Source organism: Oncorhynchus tshawytscha, linkage group LG09 (genome assembly GCF_018296145.1).
Source record: "Oncorhynchus tshawytscha isolate Ot180627B linkage group LG09, Otsh_v2.0, whole genome shotgun sequence".
Lineage (NCBI taxonomy): Eukaryota > Metazoa > Chordata > Actinopteri > Salmoniformes > Salmonidae > Oncorhynchus > Oncorhynchus tshawytscha.
The window spans coordinates 4,639,161-4,655,172 of NC_056437.1; the positions used below are offsets into that span (position 1 = coordinate 4,639,161).

Here is a 16,012-nt window from a genome sequence, read left to right on the forward strand (position 1 = left end):
TTTGGTGCGTGTGACAAATACGATTTGATTTGATTAGGTGGCCATGATGGTATGAGGGCCAGGTTGGGAATTTATCCAGGACAACGTGGTTAACACCCCTACTCTTACAATAAGTGCCACGGAATCTTTAGTGACCACAGAGAGTCAGGAAACCCATTTAATGTCCCATCCGAAAGACGGTAGCCTACAAAGACGTTGACTAAATGGGCTGCATCCAACTGTCATTCTACAGACGTAACTAAATGGGCTTCATCCAACTGTCATTCTACAGACGTAACTAAATGGGCTGCATCCAACTGTCATTCTACAGACGTAACTAAATGGGCTGCATCCAACTGTCATTCTACAGACGTAACTAAATGGGCTGCGTCCAACTGTCATTCTACAGACGTAACTAAATGGGCTGCATCCAACTGTCATTCTACAGACGTAACTAAATGGGCTGCGTCCAACTGTCATTCTACAGACGTAACTAAATGGGCTGCATCCAACTGTCATTCTACAGACGTAACTAAATGGGCTGCATCCAACTGTCATTCTACAGACGTAACTAAATGGGCTTCGTAAATGGGCTGCATCCAACTGTCATTCTACAGACGTCCAACTGTCATTCTACAGACGTAACTAAATGGGCTGCATCCAACTGTCATTCTACAGACGTAACTAAATGGGCTGCGTCCAACTGTCATTCTACAGACGTAACTAAATGGGCTGCGTCCAACTGTCATTCTACAGACGTAACTAAATGGGCTGCATCCAACTGTCATTCTACAGACGTAACTAAATGGGCTGCATCCAACTGTCATTCTACAGACGTAACTAAATGGGCTGCATCCAACTGTCATTCTACAGACGTAACTAAATGGGCTGCGTCCAACTGTCAGTCTACAGACGTAACTAAATGGGCTGCGTCCAACTGTCATTCTACAGACGTAACTAAATGGGCTCCAAGATACAACGCTCTGAAACCCAAACAACATTAGGGCACATTTCTCACACCACTGACTGAGAGATAAACACACGCCAGTTTCCACATCATTCACTCAGGCAGAGAGCCGCAGCCAAGCACTCTTTTTGTGTGTCCCAAATGGCACCCTATTCCCTTCATAGTGCACTACATTGCACCAGGGCCCATAGGTCAACTAGGTAGGGAATAGGGTGCCATTTTGGGAGTTGGATGTTGTCTCTGGCTGCATGTAAACATAATAGGTGCGGCTCTTGTTTTCCAAATGTTCCTGATGATTTACATAAGTTAGAGTAGACGTGTATTTGTTAGGTTGAACTGAACTACAACAAGAGATCGTGTCAGATTTTTATTTTAAAGGGCAAAGCTCAAGTCTCAGTAGCAACCGGAGAAGGCACAGTTCAATGGTGACTAATAAAACAAACAAAAAAAGCTTTTAAAATTCTCAGTGTACTTTAAACAACGTGTTAAAATACCCTCTGTCAGCCAGGGCTGTAGATGGTCTCAAAATAGGACTGACTTTAGTGCTGGTGTGGTTGATTTCTCTCTGTTACAAGACAAGTTGGACAAGCGATGAGGGTCTCATAAGGCCTGTTCCTACAGCTGATGTTCCTGAGCAGTGAAGAGCCTTGAGGGGCCTCTGCTTCGTAATGAAGGGGTCCATTGTGGCCCTGTGGACCCTCCCAAGACCTTGTTCCTAACCTTGACTCTCACTTTACTTCTCACCCTCTCCTCTGGGGAGTCATTAGGAACAGATCCCTCCCCTCCTCTCTCTCTCCCTCCCCCTCTCTCCATCTCTTTCCCTCACTCTTTCCATCTCCCCCTCTCACAATCTCTATACCCCCCTCTCCATCTCTCTGTCCCTCCCCCTGTCTCTTTCTTTCTTTCTCCCCATCTCCCCTCCCTCCTCCTATCTCTCTTTCTCACTCTACTCCACACACTCCCTGTGAAACAGTGTGCCTGCAGTCTGAGGGGTAACTCTGTCTCTTCATCTCTCTCGGAGTCAAAGGGGGGTGCCTCTTAACAGCCTCCTGGGCTGAAGGAACAAGCAGATCAGTTTCACTCACCTTAGTGGACAAGACCCTTGTAAATAACCCTCTGGGACAAGGGGGGGTAACTAAACGTAGTCCTTGTTAGACGTGCAAAGCCAGCGGTCCGACGGGCAGACCTATTAGTTCGTCTCTGCTTTCACTTCCAGACTTCCTGTAGGCTCCACAGTCACCAGACTGTGAAGACCTCGAAGGCCTCAACTAGCCCCCTTTGCTACTCTACATTCTTCACAGAAACAGAGACAGTCGTTCAATTCAACACAACATGGGCAGGGTTAATTAAACAGCCATGTGTAAATGTTCAGCAACAGCAAAAGACATTATGGAACTAAAACGTATGGAAACAATATATTTTCATCCTCAACTCTTATCTAAGCTCCATTAACACAACACCTCTAATGCTTGATCATACTGAAGAGTTAGGGCTAATCATTCCATCAACTAATTAATCAATCCGAGGTGTAGACAGCCCAGGTGATTTGAAGAATGAGCCTCGTTCCATCAATCTGCGGTGTGTACAGCCCAGGTGATTTGAAGAATGAGCATTGTTCCATCAATCTGAGGTGTGGACAGCCCAGGTGATTTGAAGAATGAGCCTCGTTCCATCAATCTGCGGTGTGTACAGCCCAGGTGATTTGAAGAATGAGCATTGTTCCATCAATCTGAGGTGTGGACAGCCCAGGTGATTTGAAGAATGAGCCTCATTCCATCAATCTGCGGTGTGGACAGCCCAGGTGATTTGAAAAAGGAGCCTCAGTCCATCAATCTGCGGTATGGACAGCCCAGGTGATTTGAAGAATGAGCCTCATTCCATCAATCTGAGGTGTGGACAGCCCAGGTGATTTGAAGAATGAGCCTCATTCCATCAATCTGAGGTGTGGACAGCCCAGGTGATTTGAAAAAGGAGCCTCAGTCCATCAATCTGCGGTATGGACAGCCCAGGTGATTTGAAGAATGAGCCTCATTCCATCAATCTGCGGTGTGGACAGCCCAGGTGATTTGAAGAACGAGCCTTGTTCCATCAATCTGAGGTGTGGACAGCCCAGGTGATTTGAAAAAGGAGCCTCAGTCCATCAATCTGTGGTATGGACAGCCCAGGTGATTTGAAGAATGAGCCTCATTCCATCAATCTGCGGTGTGTACAGCCCATGTGATTTGAAGACTCATTCCATCACCAACAGAACTCCAGATCCATCAAGACTCCGTTAAGCCAGACATATACCATGTTCGGTATTTGTGACTCATTTCAGGAAACTAGGCATATGTCGCGCATCACTACTTCTTCTTTTTTTGTTGTTGCAGAAATGCATTCTGGAACATGTGAATTTTCATGTGCCTTAATAACAAACTTGTATGCCACCTGTAAATATGAATACAATTTGTTAAATTACGAGCCTTGTTGGTTAAGCCACAATAAAAGGAAGCAACCTTCCCACTAGCCATGAATGGCTGAGATAATGAGTGGGCTGGACATGCCGAGAGATGAGTTCGGATTGGTCTGCCATGTAGCACCTTTCTGTCTATAATATGAGCTGCTCAGTATGTGAAAGGTAATCCATTCTAACACAGATTTCTTGAAATATATCACGTAGTAGAACTGCATCAGTGTTGCTCTCCACTTTCTGGAGGACCGAGTTTTGAAATAAGTGGAATTAGAGTGTGATTCGGAGAAAATTCTGGTGTTTGATATGCAGACAGAGTCGAAAAGAGTACAAAGAAGGCTCTGGATTACATCTTTAAACTAAGGGTAACCATGGCATCTGTGACAGAGAGGGAGAAGCGTCCATTCATGTATACAGATAAGAGTTAATAATAACAGTTTCAGATATTACATGTGTCTACTTTTGTCAGAAAGTCATTTTCATTTCAAATGAAAGTGTACTGTTAGCTAGCTAACGTTAGCTGGTTGGCTCGCTAGCTAACGTTACATGTATGATCTGTGTAGTAATATGATTCGTATCTCAGAGCCATTTGCATTGCTAGTTATAGCCTAATATTAGCAAGCTAACATGGGAACCTGGTTGGTTAGCTAACTGCAGATTCATGCAGAGTAGTAACGTTATGATTATGGTTTGTTGTTTAGCTAGCAAGCTACATGTCTAAACAAAAGACTCCACTATGCAAGTACCTATTTCAATAGAATGTTTATGTTTATGTAGCTGGTAATTTGCTCTGTCTATCTACTCTGATGTCAGAGCACTCTCGTCTGCGTGTGCCAGAGCACAGAATAACTGACGAATTTACGAACACTCAACACCCGTTGAATATGGCCGGTGGCAGTTGACAAAAAAAAAATCAGAATTAAATTGTTGCCAGCAACTCAGTTACAGTCACCAACTGGATAACATTAAAACAGTGTGCCGCCCTATGGGACTCCCGAGCACTGCCGGTTGTGATACCGCCCGGGATCGAACCATGGTCTGTAGTGCATGATATCATTTTTGTTTTGTTTTATCCAATGTAAAAAAAATACAATTACAAATGTTTATAATAAGACCCGAATCGAGCCGGTCGGTCACATTTTATTAGGATCCTCATTAGCTGTTGCAAAAGCAGCAGCTACTCTTCCTGGGGTCCAACACAAAACAAGACCACTGCAACCTTCCCCTGGCATGCTGTCAATTAACTTCCTGACTGATGGCAGCCCTTTCTTGCATAATCAACGCTTGGAGTTTGTCAGAATTTGTGGGGTTTTGTTTGTCCACTCGCCTCTTGAGGATTGACCACAAGTTCTCAATGGGATTAAGGTCTGGGGAGTTTCCTGGCCATGGACCCAAAATATCAATGTTTTGTTCCCCGAGCCACTCACTTTTGCCTTATGGCAAGGTGCTCCATCATGCTGGAAAAGGAATTGTTCGTCACCAAACTGTTCCTGGATGGTTGGGAGAAGTTGCTCTCGGAGGATGTGTTGGTACCATTATTTATTCATGGTTGTGTTCTCAGGCAAAATTGTGAGTGAGCCCACTCCCTTGGCTGAGAAGCAACCCCACACATGAATGGTCTCAGGATGCTTTACTGTTCACATGACACAGGACTGATGGTAGCGCTCACCTTTTCTTCTCCGGACAAGCTTTTTCCGGATGCCCCAAACAATCGGAAAGGTGATTAATCAGAGAAAATGACTTTACCCCAGTCCTCAGCAGTCCAATCCCTGTACCTTTTGCAGAATATCAGTCCGTCCCTGATGTTTTTCCTGGAGAGAGGTGGCTCCCTGAAGCCTTCTTTACAACAATTGAACCACTCTCCTTGAAGTTCTTGATGATCCGATAAATGGTTGATTTGGGTGCAATCTTACTGGCAGCATTATCCTTGCCTGTGAAGCCCTTTTTGTGTAAAGCAATGATGACGGCGCGTGTTTCCTTGCAGGTAACCATGATTGACAGAGGAAGAACAATGATTCCAAGCACCACAGAGTGATCTCAAGCCTTGTCCTCGTCAACACTCACACCTGTGTTAACAAGAGAATCACTGACATGATGTCAGCTGGTACTTTTGTGGCAGGGTTGAAATGCAGTGGAAATGTTTTTGGGGGATTCAGTTCATTTGCATGGCAAAGAGGGACTTTGCAATTAATTGCAATTCATCTGATCACTCTTCATAACATTCTGGAGTATATGCAAATTGCCATCATACAAACTGAAGCAACAGACTTTGTGAAAATTAATATTTGTGTCATTCTCAAAACTTTTGGCCACGACTGTATATACTGTATATGTGTTAGATTCATTGTTAGATATTACTGCATGGTCGGAACTAGAAGCACAAGCATTTCGCTACACTTGCATTAACATCTGCTAACCGTGTGTATGTGACCAATACAATGTGATTTGATTGCGAAGACCTCACCATACATCTGCCTGTAGTTATTGAACTCAACCTGCAAGAGTTTTTATTTGGATGTTTATTTCACTTGGCAATTCATTTAAGAACAAATTATTTTCGTCAATGACGGCCTAGGAACAGTGGGTTAACTGCCTTGTTCAGGGGCAGAGCGACAGATTTGTACCTTGTCAGCTCGGAGATTCGATCTTGCAACATTTCTTGCAACAGATCTTCCAACGCTCTAACCACTAGGTTACCTGCCGCCCCATGTTGTGATGGAGCGGGAGGAAACAGCTGCGGGCAAGGTTCTGACAGATGGGTGTGTCTTAGCAGTGGCAAGGACACACCCCAAAAACACCCCATATCGAACCACACCCCCAAGCCAACTCACGTTTGACTTTTGTCACGGCAACCAGCATTTCTTGAGGAGCAGGCCAAAAAACGAGGCCAAATCAGTGGGTGAAGTGTCCCTTTAAACCCTCCTCAGAACTCAACACACACACACACATATATGAACACACACACAAACACACACACACACACACACGCGCACGCACACTTTGGCTGGTGCTGGTCATCATTAACTCAAAGTGACGACATCCTCTCAAGACCTCAGTTCACACCTCTGGGAAGCAGCACTTTATATGCAGCTGTAAAACATGATTACAGATACAAAAAATGGTGAGGTGGTAGTTGGAGGACAGGAGGTGGGCGGGGGGTAGTGGAGGAGAGGAGGTGGGTGGGGGTAGTTGGAGGAGAGGAGGTGGGTGGGGGGTAGTGGAGGAGAGGAGGTGGGTGGGGGTAGTTGGAGGAGAGGAGGTGGGTGGGGGTAGTGGAGGAGGGAGGTGGGTGGGGGTAGTTGGAGGAGAGGAGGTGGGTGGGGGGTAGTGGAGGAGAGGAGGTGGGTGGGGGGGGTAGTTGGAGGAGAGGAGGTGGGTGGGGGGTAGTGGAGGAGAGGAGGTGGGTGGGGGTAGTTGGAGGAGAGGAGGTGGGTGGGGGTAGTGGAGGAGGTGGGTGGGGGGTAGTTGGAGGAGAGGAGGTGGGTGGGGGTAGTGGAGGAGAGGAGGTGGGTGGGGGTAGTTGGAGGAGAGGAGGTGGGTGGGGGTAGTGGAGGAGAGGAGGTGGGCAGGGGGTAGTGGAGGAGAGGAGGTGGGTGGGTGGGGTAGTGAGGAGAGGAGGTGGGTGGGGGTAGTGGAGGAGAGGAGGTGGGTGGGGGGTAGTTGGAGGAGAGGAGGTGGGCAGGGGGTAGTGGAGGAGAGGAGGTGGGCGGGGGTAGTGGAGGAGAGGTGGGCGGGGGTAGTGGAGGAGAGGAGGTGGGCAGGGGGTAGTGGAGGAGAGGAGGTGGGTGGGGGTAGTTGGAGGAGAGGAGGTGGGCGGGGGTAGTGGAGGAGAGGAGGTGGGCGGGGGTAGTGGAGGAGAGGAGATGGGTGGGGGTAGTTGGAGGAGAGGAGGTGGGTGGGGGTAGTGGAGGAGAGGAGGTGGGTGGGGGGGGTAGTGGAGGAGAGGAGGTGGGTGGGGGGTAGTGGAGGAGAGGAGGTGGGTGGGGGGTAGTGGAGGAGAGGAGGTGGGCGGGGGGTAGTGGAGGAGAGGAGGTGGGTGGGGGGTAGTTGGAGGAGAGGAGGTGGGTGGGGGGTAGTGGAGGAGAGGAGGTGGGCGGGGGTAGTAGGGAGAGAGGAGGTGGGTGGGGGTAGTGGAGGAGAGGAGGTGGGTGGGGGGTAGTGGAGGAGAGGGAGGTGGGTGGGGGGGTAGTGGAGGAGAGGAGGTGGGTGGGGGTAGTGGAGGAGAGGAGGTGGGTGGGGGGGTAGTGGAGGAGAGGAGGTGGGCAGGGGGTAGTGGAGGAGAGGAGGTGGGTGGGGGTAGTGGAGGAGAGGAGGTGGGCGGGGGTAGTGGAGGAGAGGAGGTGGGTGGGGGTAGTGGAGGAGAGGAGGTGGGTGGGGGGTAGTGGAGGAGAGGAGGTGGGTGGGGGGTAGTGGAGGAGAGGAGGTGGGCAGGGGGTAGTGGAGGAGAGGAGGTGGGCGGGGGGTAGTGGAGGAGGAGGAGGTGGGCGGGGGGGTAGTGGAGGAGAGGAGGTGGGCAGGGGGTAGTGGAGGAGAGGAGGTGGGTGGGGGTAGTGGAGGAGAGGAGGTGGGCGGGGGTAGTGGAGGAGAGGAGGTGGGCGGGGGTAGTGGAGGAGAGGAGATGGGTGGGGGTAGTGGAGGAGAGGAGGTGGGTGGGGGTAGTGGAGGAGAGGAGGTGGGTGGGGGTAGTGGAGGAGAGGAGGTGGGTGGGGGGTAGTGGAGGAGAGGAGGTGGGCGGGGGGTAGTGGAGGAGAGGAGGTGGGCGGGGGTAGTGGAGGAGAGGAGGTGGGTGGGGGGTAGTGGAGGAGAGGAGGTGGGTGGGGGGGTAGTGGAGGAGAGGAGGTGGGCGGGGGTAGTGGGAGGGGAGGGGAGGTGGGCGGGGGGTAGTGGAGAGAGGTGGGCGGGGGTAGTGGAGGAGAGGAGGTGGGCGGGGGTAGTGGAGGAGAGGAGGTGGGCGGGGGTAGTGGAGGGGAGGAGGTGGGCGGGGGTAGTGGAGGAGAGGAGGTGGGCGGGGGGTAGTGGAGGGAGGAGGTGGGCGGGGGGTAGTGGAGGAGAGGTGGGCAGGGGGTAGTGGAGGAGAGGAGGTGGGCAGGGGGTAGTGGAGGAGAGGAGGTGGGCGGGGGTAGTGGAGGAGAGGAGGTGGGCGGGGGGGTAGTGGAGGAGAGGTGGGCAGGGGGTAGTGGAGGAGAGGAGGTGGGCAGGGGGTAGTGGAGGGAGGAGGTGGGCAGGGGGTAGTGGAGGAGAGGTGGGCGGGGGTAGTGGAGGAGGTGGGCGGGGGTAGTGGAGGAGAGGAGGTGGGCGGGGGTAGTGGAGGAGAGGAGGTGGGCAGGGGGTAGGGAGGAGAGGAGGTGGGCAGGGGGTAGTGGAGGAGGTGGGCAGGGGGTAGTGGAGGAGGTGGGCAGGGGGTAGTGGAGGAGAGGAGGTGGGCAGGGGGTAGTGGAGGGAGGAGGTGGGCGGGGGTAGTGGAGGAGGGAGGTGGGCAGGGGGTAGTGGAGGAGGTGGGGCAGGGGGTAGTGGAGGGGAGGAGGTGGGCAGGGGGTAGTGGAGGGGAGGAGGTGGGCAGGGGGTAGTGGAGGGGAGGAGGTGGGCAGGGGGTAGTGGAGGGGAGGAGTGGGCAGGGGGTAGTGGAGGGGAGGAGGTGGGCAGGGGGTAGTGGAGGGAGAGGAGGTGGGCAGGGGGTAGTGGAGGGGAGGAGGTGGGTGGGGGTAGTGGAGGGGAGGAGGTGGGCAGGGGGTAGTGGAGGGGGGAGGTGGGCAGGGGGTAGTGGAGGGGAGGAGGTGGGCAGGGGGTAGTGGAGGGGGAGGTGGGCAGGGGGTAGTGGAGGGGAGGAGGTGGTGTGTGGTAAGAGTGGCAGAGAGAGGGTTCTAACTCTCCAGAATGAGACCTGGCAGGAGTAGCCACAGCTCTCAGCCCCGGCCCTCCACTCTCAGCTCTCAGCCCTCAGCCCCACAGGCCCTCAGCTCTCAGCCCTCAGCTCTCAGCCCCACAGGCCCACAGCTCTCAGCTCTCAGCTCTCAGCCCCACAGGCCCTCCGCTCTCAGCCCTTAGCTCTCAGCCCCCGGCCCTCCGCTCTCAGCCCCCAGCCCTCAGATCTCAGCCCTCAGCCCCCAGCTCTCAGCCCCTGGCCCTCCGCTCTCAGCCCTTCGCTCTCAGCCCTCAGCCCCCAGCTCTCAGCCCTCCGCTCTCATCCCTCGACCCTCCGCTCTCAGCCCTCCGCTCTCAGCCCTCAGCCCCCAGCTCTCAGCCCTCCGCTCTCAGCCCTCGACCCTCTGCTCTCAGCCCTCCGCTCTCAGCCCTCAGCCCCCAGCTCTCAGCCCTCCGCTCTCAGCTCTCAGCCCTCAGCCTCAGCCCCCAGCTCTGCTCTCAGCCCTCCGCACTCAGCCCTCAGCCCCCAGCTCTCAGCCTCAGCTCTCAGCCCTCTGCTCTCAGCCCTCAGCCCCCAGCCCCAGCCCTCAGCTCTCAGCTCTCAGCTCTCAGCTCTCAGCCCTCCGCTCTCAGCTCTCAGCTCTCAGCCCTCAGCTCTCAGCCCTCGACCCACTGCTCTCGTAGCTCCTTCAACATGAACTCTCCAAAGTTCACACCCTCTTTAAACCTGCTCAGCTTCCAAGTCTCAGTTAAATGAACCAAACAATGTGGCAACAAGTGGATTTCTGAATTTCACCCCTAAAACTGAGAACATTGCCGTACGAATCCCAACAGAGGTCGCAGGTCAAAGAGAAGGACTATGATACATCCAGCCAACAGAGGTCGGAGGTCAAAGAGAAGGACTACGATACATCCAGCCAACAAAGGTCAAAGAGAAGGACTACAATACATCCAGCCAACAGAGGTCAAAGAGAAGGACTACAATATATCCAGCCAACAGAGGTCAAAGAGAAGGACTACAATACATCCAGCCAACAGAGGTCGCAGGTCAAAGAGAAGGACTACGATACATCCAGCCAACAGAGGTCGCAGGTCAAAGACAAGGAGTACAATACATCCAGCCAACAGAGGTCAAAGAGAAGGACTACAATACATCCAGCCAACAGAGGTCACAGGTCAAAGAGAAGGACTACAATACATCCAGCCAACAGAGGTCAAAGACAAGGACTACAATACATCCAGCCAACAGAGGTCAAAGAGAAGGACTACAATACATCCAGCCAACAGAGGTCAAAAAGAGAAGGACTACAATACATCCAGCCAACAGAGGTCAAAGAGAAGGACTACGATACATCCAGCCAACAGAGGTCGCAGGTCAAAGAGAAGGACTACAATACATCCAGCCAACAGAGGTCAAAGAGAAGGACTACAATACATCCCGCCAACAGAGGTCAAAGAGAAGGACTACAATACATTTTTCATAGCTCTATACAGAATCAATCAATGGTCAAGTGGGCCCAATCATTAGAAAGGCAAACCACTACATTGTTGTAGGCTTAAACACACCAACCTAGAAATCATGATCCTTTCCCATCATATCTGACATTTAGAAGAGGGTAGTAGAACTCAGGGTGCAATCAACATCCCCATTTGTTTTTCTATTTATTATGGATCCCCATTAGTTCCTGCCAAGGCAGCAGCTACTCTTCCTGGGGTTTATTATGGATCCCCATTAGTTCCTGCCAAGGCAGCAGCTACTCTTCCTGGGGTTTATTATGGATACCCATTAGTTCCTGCCAAGGCAACAGCTACTCTTCCTGGGGTTTATTATGGATCCCCATTAGTTCCTGCCAAGGCAGCAGATACTCTTCCTGGGGTTTATTATGGATCCCCATTAGTTCCTGCCAAGGCAACAGCTACTCTTCCTGGGGTTCATTATGGATACCCATTAGTTCCTGCCAAGGCAGCAGCTACTCTTCCTGGGGTTTATTATGGATCCTCATTAGTTCCTGCCAAGGCAACAGCTACTCTTCCTGGGGTTTATTATGGATCCCCATTAGTTCCTGCCAAGGCAGCAGATACTCTTCCTGGGGTCCAGCAGATAATAGCCCATCATCATCATCACCCTCCTCATCATCATCACTGACCTGCTCCGAAGGCGAAGAAGAAGCTGTTGTCAGGGTGTTCTTCCATCAGAGTCTTAACCCTGTTCCCCATCCTGTCGTTCCTCTTGTAGATCAGTTCCTGTCTGAAGTAGCTGTCTATCTCCTGGGCCGTTATCTGTTCGCTGGGGCGCAGGGTCACGTTGTTGAAGTTGGGGACCTGTAGAGGGATGATTTGCATTGTCATAATGGACATATTACACTCCAGTAAGCACAACATAATCATTACATTTTAGCTGCTCATTCATTTAAGCTGGAATCTGTTGACTTACAGAGCAAAGACAGGTTATTGAAGTTGGGGACCTTGACAGGGTAGGGACAGGGTTTGGACAGGGTGGGGACAGGGTAGGACAGGGTTAGGACAGGGTAAAGGCAGGGTTAGGACAAGGTCGGACAGGGTTAGGACATGGTTGGGACAGGGTTAGGGACAGGGTTAGGACAGGGTTAGGGACAGGGTAGGGACAGGGTAAGGGCAGGGTAAGGGCAGGGTAAGGGCAGGGTTATGACATGGTTAGGACAGGGATAGGACAGGGTGAGGACAGGGTTATGACAGGATTAGAGCTCAGGGTTTGGGGTTATGGGTCAGGGGTTGGGGTCAGGGATAGAGGTTAGGGGTCAGAGGTAAGGACATGGTTAGAGATCTGAATTAAAGGGTCAGAGGTCAGAGGTTGGGGTCAGGGTGGTTGTAACTGACCTGAGAGGTGTCGTGGTTGAAGATGATGGAGTTGAGGTCTCCACAATTGTAGTGTTAGGGGTCATTAGTGTTCGGGGTCGTTAGTGTTAGGGGTCATTAGTGTTAGGGGTCATTAGTGTTAGGGGTCGTTAGGGGTCATTAGTGTTAGGGGTCATTAGTGTTCGGGGTCATTAGTGTTCGGGGTCGTTAGTGTTAGGGGTCATTAGTGTTAGGGGTCATTAGTGTTAGGGGTCGTTAGTGTTAGGGGTCATTAGTGTTAGGGGTCGTTAGGGGTCATTAGTGTTAGGGGTCATTAGTGTTCGGGGTCATTAGTGTTAGGGGTCATTAGTGTTCGGGGTCGTTAGTGTTAGGGGTCATTAGTGTTAGGGGTCATTAGTGTTAGGGGTCATTAGTGTTAGGGGTCGTTAGTGTTAGGGGTCATTAGTGTTAGGGGTTGTTAGTGTTAGGGGTCATTAGTGTTAGGGTTGTTAGTGTTAGGGGTTGTTAGTGTTAGGGGTCGTTAGTGTTAGGGGTCGTTAGTGTTAGGGGTCATTAGTGTTCGGGGTCGTTAGTGTTCGGGGTCGTTAGTGTTCCGGGTCGTTAGTGTTAGGGGTCATTAGTGTTAGGGGTCATTAGTTTTAGGGGTCATTAGTGTTAGGGGTCGTTAGTGTTAGGGGTCATTAGTGTTAGGGGTCATTAGTGTTAGGGTCGTTAGTGTTAGGGGTTGTTAGTGTTAGGGGTCGTTAGTGTTAGGGGTTGTTAGTGTTAGGGGTTGTTAGTGTTAGGGGTCGTTAGTGTTAGGGGTTGTTAGTGTTAGAGGTCATTAGTGTTAGGGGTCATTAGTGTTAGGGGTTGTTAGTGTTAGGGGTTGTTAGTGTTAGGGGTTGTTAGTGTTAGGGGTCGTTAGTGTTAGGGGTCATTAGTTTTAGGGGTCATTAGTGTTAGGGGTCGTTAGTGTTAGGGGTCGTTAGTGTTAGGGGTCAATAGTGTTAGGGGTCATTAGTGTTAGGGGTCGTTAGGGGTCGTTAGTGTTAGGGGTCGTTAGTGTTAGGGGTCGTTAGGGGTCGTTAGTGTTAGGGGTTGTTAGTGTTAGGGGTCATTAGTGTTAGGGGTCATTAGTGTTAGGGGTTAGGAGTAACGGGGTCAAGGTGGTCGTAACTGACCTGAGAGGTGTCATGGTTAAAGATGATGGAGTTGAGGTCTCCACAGTTGTAGTGCTTGATGAGGTCCTCAGTGGTATAGGAGCCCTGCAGACTGCCTGCTCTCACACTCTCCTGCTGTACAAGGGTCTGGTTCAGGGCAAAGATCACCTGGAGATGAGGAAGATATGCACATTGACTACATGAATCAATATTAAGAGGTAGGGAATCGCATTTACTACATGAATAAATAATAAGAGGTAGGGAAGCACATTTACTACATGAATCAATATTAAGAGGTAGGGAATCACATTTACTACATGAATCAATATTAAGAGGTAGGGAATCACATTTACTACATGAATCAATATTAAGAGGTAGGTAATCACATTTACTACATGAATCAATATTAAGAGGTAGGGAATCACATTTACTACATGAATCAATATTAAGAGGTAGGGAATCACATTTACTACATGAAAAGGCTTTCCTAACACTACCCCCTCCCCTGACACTACCCCCTTCCCTAACACTACCCTCCCCTAACACTACCCCCTCCCCTAACACTACCCCCTAACACTACCCCCTCCCTAACACTACCCCCTCCCCTAACACTACCCCTCCCCCCTAACACTACCCCTCTAACACTACCCCCCTCCTCTAACACTACCCCCTCCCCTAACACTACCCCCTCCCCTAACACTACCCTCCTCCCCTAACACTACCCTCCCCTAACACTACCCCCTAACACTACCCCCTCCCCTAACACTACCCCCTCCACCTAACACTACCCTCTCTAACACTACCCCCTCCCCTAACACTACCCCTCCCCTAACACTACCCCCTCTAACACTACCCCCTCCCCTAACACTACCCCCTCCCCTAACACTACCCCCTCTAACACTACCCCCTCTAACACTACCCCCTCCCTAACACTACCCTCCCTAACACTACCCCCTCCCCTAACACTACCCCCTCCCCTAACACTACCCCCTCCCCTAACATTACCCCCTCTAACACTACCCCCTCCCTAACACTACCCCCCCTCTAACACTACCCCCTCTAACACTACCCCCTCCCCTAACACTACCCCCTCTAACACTACCCCCCTACCCTAACACTACCCCCTCCCCTAACACTACCCCCCTCTAACACTACCCCCACCCCCTAACACTACCCCCTCTAACACTACCCCTCCTACCCTAACACTACCCCCTCCCCTAACACTACCCCCTCCCCTAACACTACCCCCTCCCCTAACACTACCCCCCTCCCTAACACTACCCTCACCTAATACTACCCCCTCCTCTAACACTACCCCCTACCCTAACACTACCCCCTCTAACACTACCCCCTCCCCTAACACTACCCCCTCCCCTATCACTACCCCTCCTCTAACACTACCCCCCCTAACACTACCCCCCAACACTACCCCCTCCCTAACACTACCCCGCCCCTAACACTACCCCCTCCCCTAACACTACCCCCTAACACTACCCCCAAACACTACCCCCTCCCCTAACACTACCCCCTCCCCTAACACTACCCCCTCCCCTAACACTATCTTCCCTACCCTAACACTACCCCCTCCCCTAACACTACCCCCACTCCCCTAACACTCCCCTAACACTACCCCCCTACTAGTGGACAATAACACTTAGGCTTCTCCTTCAAATTTATACATACTATATACATGTATGGACACAGTATATTTACAATAGTTATCATTTCATTGTTTTTAGTCCCACCTTTCAGCTCCCCTCAACCCCTCCCATCTATCTCTGAACACCATCCAGTTCCATCCTTCAGCTCCCCTCAACCTCTCCCATCTATCTCTGAACACCATCCAGTCCCACCTTTCAGCTCCCCTCAACCCCTCCCATCTAACACTACCCCCCCTCCTCTAACACTACCCCTCCCCTAACACTACCCCCTCCCCTAACACTACCCTCCCCTAACACTACCCCCTAACACTACCCCTCCCCTAACACTACCCCCTCCACCTAACACTACCCTCTCTAACACTACCCCCTCCCCTAACACTACCCCCTCCCCTAACACTACCCCTCTAACACTACCCCTAACACTACCCCCTCCCCTAACACTACCCCCTCTAACACTACCCCCTCTAACACTACCCCCCCCCTAACACTACCCTCCCTAACACTACCCCCCCCTAACACTACCCCCTCCCCTAACACTACCCCCTCTAACACTACCCCCTCTAACACTACCCCCCTCCCCTAACACTACCCCCTCTAACACTACCCCCCTACCCTAACACTACCCCCTCCCCTAACACTACCCCCTCTAACACTACCCCCTCCCCTAACACTACCCCTCTCTAACACTACCCCCACTCCCTAACACTACCCCCTCTAACACTACCCCTCCTACCCTAACACTACCCCTCCCCTAACACTACCCCCTCCCCCTAACACTACCCCCTCCCTAACACTACCCCCCTCCCCTAACACTACCCTCACCTAATACTACCCCCTCCTCTAACACTACCCCCCTACCCTAACACTACCCCCTCTAATACTACCCCCTCCCCTAACACTACCCCCTCCTCTAACACTACCCCCTAACACTACCCCCCAACACTACCCCTCCCCTAACACTACCCCGCCCCTAACACTACCCCCTCCCCTAACACTACCCCCTAACACTACCCCCCAAACACTACCCCCTCCCCTAACACTACCCCCTCCCCTAAAACTACCCCGCCCCTAACACTACCCCCTAACACTACCCCCAAACACTACCCCCTCCCCTAAC

General features: G+C 51.7%; 1 protein-coding gene across 1 annotated transcript in view; it reads right to left on the reverse strand.

Annotated features, from left to right (window-relative positions):
* The window catches only part of trabd2a (TraB domain containing 2A), a 128,305-nt gene that overhangs the window by 63,746 nt on the left and 48,547 nt on the right, over window positions 1-16,012 (reverse strand). The window contains 2 exon segments of the mRNA XM_042326404.1: window positions 11,405-11,579; window positions 13,256-13,402. Of these exon segments, the coding sequence (XP_042182338.1) occupies window positions 11,405-11,579; window positions 13,256-13,402 (322 nt within the window).